Source organism: Vigna radiata, unplaced genomic scaffold, assembly GCF_000741045.1.
Source record: "Vigna radiata var. radiata cultivar VC1973A unplaced genomic scaffold, Vradiata_ver6 scaffold_51, whole genome shotgun sequence".
NCBI lineage: Eukaryota > Viridiplantae > Streptophyta > Magnoliopsida > Fabales > Fabaceae > Vigna > Vigna radiata.
Genome location: NW_014542732.1, coordinates 781564 through 786637, shown reverse-complemented (window position 1 = coordinate 786637; position 5074 = coordinate 781564). Strand labels below are relative to the sequence as shown.

Below are 5074 nucleotides of genomic sequence, written 5' to 3'. Positions count from 1 at the left end.
GTTACTATTATGATGAGGTTTATTGGCGAAATGGCTACCAGCCTGTCACTGGTTTAGATATTATCAGTCAGAATGCAGTAAATGATCAATAAAATAATGATAGGTCTTATTGCGGTACATGAGTTTGTGAAGTTGTAATCCCAAATCATGCTTTCTCTGGAGAAATATTGAGGAAAAAACAGTTTTTCAATAATTTAAAGAATTCGATTTGAGTATAAAAACAGTTTTTCATTATCAATTCATTATAAAAAGTTTATCTCGATTTTTTTCCCAGAATGCTTACTTTTTAGCCACGTATGAATACATTGGATGACAATGGGTTAAAAAAGCTTCTAAGAGCATCAGATTTAAAACTAATTTCATTGTGGTTCTGACTATAATTGTTGTGCTTGTTATGACTAGTTGTGTTGGTCTTGACAAAAAATGGTGTTATAATTTGATCAATTTAGTTTTCGATGCTCAACAAGGATGATTGTTAGATAATTTGCATCTGTCAAAAACACAACTCAGTATTTGTTGGCGTTGTCACAGGTTGGCCGTCACTGTTATGATATGACCAATATATCTACCAAAAGTAGCAAAATCAGAGGAAAACTGTGTCATAATAGAAAGCGATAATTATTATGTTTAAACGCAGGTCATTAAAACTTAATGGTTTTCTAGGTTCTTTTAGTTTATCGGTGGGACTGACTAATATATTTATGAATTTGTTTTCTAATATATTTTGACAAAAAAAGAAAAGAGAGGCTGAGCACAGTTTTAAGCATGCAATCACGGATAATAATATATGATAAACTTTTCACTTTTGCAATAATTAGAGAATATTTTCCACTCAGTATGACTACAAAAGTCATTATACGTATCAAATTTATTTATGTAATTATGAGACAAGATAAATATATATAATTTCATTTTATGATATTTGTTTAACAAATAAATATAATTTTCAAAGTCTTAAATATTTACTCTTTTGCATAGGTACTTGTTATATTTACGTGAGGGTGGGGGAAAGCAGCACCATTGCCATCCCTGTTCTAAGGAATTCAAATTGTCATGTTTTACTTTATTTGTTTCCCCCATTAACTATCACATTCTCGCAATTGTTTGCATGCTTCTCTGCGGGAATTTTATTAAATAAATTTATTTATTTATAGTAAAGAAAATAAAGTAAATTAAACTGGGACTACATATGACAGTCTTTTGGATTGCACACAATACCCTCCCTACCTTTTAGGTTTACGACAATCATTCATGGAGAGATTAAGAAACTTTTTGTAAGTAGTAAAGAAGAAGAGATACAAAAGACACGAGTATAATTTACTCAAAAAATTATGTGCTACAATCATGTTGATCAATTTACACGAGACAAGGAAACAAACAACTTCAGTATTTGATGTTTAGATTTTACATGTGTGGAGATAATAAAAGTTAATTTCTTAAATCAATTTCATATTTGATCAATTACCTTTGGGTTTTTGAGTTGAGACATATTCTGGATTAATGGAGAAAAAAAAAAAATAGAAGCAGTAAATGGTGATTTAGTCTAATTTGTTATCCCAGTATCTCACGGTGAGTCTTAAGATATTCATAAAAAATGAAAGTCTAACTTTATACAGCAAAAAAGAATGAAATTAAGTGATTGTTACATATGAAGAGTGACTAAGGAAGGAGTGAGAGATGGTAGGCAGCACCAATAATCATGCTAGAATTGAGTAACACTTAGCTTTACTCAAAGGGAACAGGTCAAATTTCACCCTGGACCACCCTCCTTTTTTACCCTTTTTATTATTTATATTTGTGTTTGGGTTAATGTAGGTGATCTTCCTAAACCTATCACTAATTTGGATTATGTCATTTCAAATCAAATGTACACCCATTAACTAAAAACATATGTAACAACAAGTTATATTTTAGGAAAGAAAAAACGGAAAAAATAAGTAATGCGTGATAATAAGTAAATAAAACCATAATACACTTTTTTCCTAGGATTTTTCTTTCTTGTTTTAGAATCAAGTAGTATTTTCAAGCATATCTCATCAATTACATATTTTTAGCTGTCTGGCTAACCATTATATTATCGTTAACTATTGCTGGTCGCAATACAAGCCACGCTTTCATACCAATTATTGTGATCATTTGGTTTCAAATTTCGACTACAATATTCCTTTTGAATTCCAAAGCTTTATTGTTTCAAATGCTCAACGTAATTGGTTATATATATTAAGAATGCATCAAAATTTGCTACGAAGAAAATGTATCGAGCGTTTTGACCGATGTTATTGCAAGTTACAAGAGCTTGATAAATAAATAATTGGCATAATATCTTTGTCTCTAAGGCCTTCTACCTAACTAAAAAAGGATCATCAACCAACCCTTTTTTTCCCGCTGGATGCGTGGAATTGAAACAAAGCTCAGTTTCCACTCTTTGGAGCATTTAGTAAACCAGTTCGTCCAACCAACCTATTCATCCAATCCAATCACTCCACAACTTACACATAAAAATCAAATGACGAAACACAAAGATGCATGTATAAAATATATTAATATTCCTACTGCCTAAGTTTTTACAAACTATATTTTATATGGGTTTGATAATTTATGTAAATTATGTGGTTCACCCAATTCGTGATCATTGATCAACATCGATTACTGCTCCAAGATTAGTCAGAAAATTGGTGAAGCCGACAAATACAAATAGATAATTTCAAATCTAAGCGAACCTCTTGAAGACAATCCAAAACTTGGGGTGCTCCTCTAATTAATCCAAGAACTCTATTATATGTTATTATTTTGGTGATATAATCCAAGAACTCTGATCACCATACGTGTTTCTTTGCTCGTGGTGTGTCACAACAATGTTGCCTTTTAGAAGTAAAATCTTTACCAACCTCAACGCAAGACTCGGTACTTAATTGTTGCGACACAACGCTGATATCTCAACCTCCATTCATCATCAAACGCACGACCCTCTCTCTTTACACCAAAACAAACTTCTCTTTCTCCTTCTCTCTCTCTCTCTCACTCTCACTCTTGTAACTTTTTTGTTTTTTCCTAAAAGAAAAAAGAGAAGGAAAAAACTTACAAGCTAAAACTCTTCTTCCCTTAATCCTCTTCACCATATTCGAAGGGAACGTTACAAAAAACACCAAATTCTCTCGTGTGTCGAACAAGCTAAGATAAGATTTTTCCTTTCATATATACATTACTACACTTCTCATCATCACTCTTCTCTTTCACTCATTCACTTTATATAATTCCTTCCACATTGAGCACCCTAATGATCATGGCTACACTGAAACAACCTTCATTGTTTGTCACATTGGTGGCACTTCTGGCGGTGTCTCGTTTCGTGGCTCCGACAACCTCCACTTCCAGAAAAAACCTCAAGCACCACCCTTGTCCTACAGATGGGTTCCGAGTCATGCTTCGCCACGTTGACTCTGGGAAAAACCTGACCAAACTAGAGCGTGTGCAACACGGGATGAAGCGTGGAAAGAGTAGGCTTCAGAGGCTAAACGCAATGGTGTTGGCAGCTTCAACCGCACCGGATTCTGATAAGTTGGAAGCCCCTGTCCATGCAGGGAATGGAGAGTACTTGATGGAGTTAGCCATAGGAACTCCACCACTGTCTTACCCTGCGGTTTTGGACACCGGCAGTGACCTCATATGGACACAGTGCAAGCCTTGCACACGATGTTACAAGCAGCCAACACCCATTTTCGACCCCAAGAAGTCCTCTTCGTTTTCCAAGGTCTCATGTGATAGCAGCTTATGCAGTGCTTTGCCTTCATCTACATGCAGTGATGGGTGTGAGTATGTGTATTCATACGGTGATTATTCAGTTACACAAGGGGTGTTGGGCACTGAGACCTTCACTTTTGGAAAGTCCAAGAAAAAAGTTTCGGCTCACAACATTGGTTTTGGTTGTGGGGAGGATAACGAAGGTGATGGGTTTGAACAAGCCTCGGGATTGGTGGGGCTTGGACGTGGTCCTTTGTCTTTGGTTTCTCAACTGAAGGAACCCAGATTTTCTTATTGCTTGACCCCAATAGATGACAGAAAAAAGAGTGTTTTGTTGCTGGGGTCTTCGGCAAAGGTGAAAGATGCAAAAGGGGTGACAACTCCTCTTATCAAAAACCCTTTGCAACCTTCTTTTTACTACCTTTCTCTTGAAGGTATCTCTGTGGGGGACACTAGATTGCCCATTGAGAAGTCCACTTTTGAGGTGGGGAATGATGGGAGTGGAGGTGCGATCATAGATTCTGGCACCACAATCACCTACATTGAAGAAAATGCCTTTGATGAACTAAAGAAAGAGTTCATTTCTCAAACCAAGCTTCCTGTCGACAAAAGTAGCTCAACTGGGTTGGATCTTTGTTTCTCTCTGCCATCAGACTCAACAGAAGTGGAAATTCCGAAACTGATTTTCCACTTCAGTGGTGGGGATTTGGAGCTGCCCGCTGAGAACTACATGATTGGTGACTCCAGCTTGGGAGTGGCTTGCTTGGCCATGGGTGCTTCCAGTGGAATGTCTATATTCGGGAATGTTCAACAGCAGAACATTTTGGTGAACCATGATCTCGAGAAAGACACCATTTCTTTTATCCCTACGTCCTGTGATGAGTTGTGAGGGTGTGTTGTATACAATGATTCTTAGTAGTACATGCTTTGCTTTGTTTGTTTAATGTTCTGTCGCCAAACTCCTGTTGTTATGATTGAATTTCTTAGTTTTTGCAATAATATCAACATTGTTATTGTTTGTCCAATTCAACACAGAAAAGTTAAGAGCTTTGCGTTGCATAGATCATCGGTGGATACTGTCTCTGAGTTAACTTTGAAAATGGTTAAGAAGCTCAACAACTACCACCCACCCACCCTAAAATCGAAAAGTACTGTTCTTCCAATTATTTAAATTTTTTATACCTTTCTATTACTTAACCACTACGAACAATGATACGCTCTATGTTCATGCCATGCTGCTATAGAAAAAGGCATCCCGCGTAACGCTACAAATTTCTAACTGTAACACGTGAGCTGAAGCATGATGGGAGTGAGGGACACATGGACGTCGAGC

General features: G+C 36.3%; 1 protein-coding gene across 1 annotated transcript; it reads left to right on the top strand.

The window, feature by feature from the left end:
* The first annotated feature begins 2736 nt into the window (after positions 1-2736).
* On the top strand, positions 2737-4766 carry LOC106780717 (aspartic proteinase CDR1). The gene has a single exon (XM_014669032.2). The coding sequence runs from the start codon at positions 3278-3280 to the stop codon at positions 4628-4630; it is 1353 nt and encodes a 450-aa protein (XP_014524518.1). The 5' UTR covers positions 2737-3277; the 3' UTR covers positions 4631-4766.
* The last annotated feature ends 308 nt before the right edge of the window (positions 4767-5074 follow it).

Bases quoted from the DNA above. Each gene is read 5' to 3' on its own strand.
- LOC106780717 (XM_014669032.2), top strand. From the start codon at position 3,278: ATGATCATGGCTACACTGAAACAACCTTCATTGTTTGTCACATTGGTG.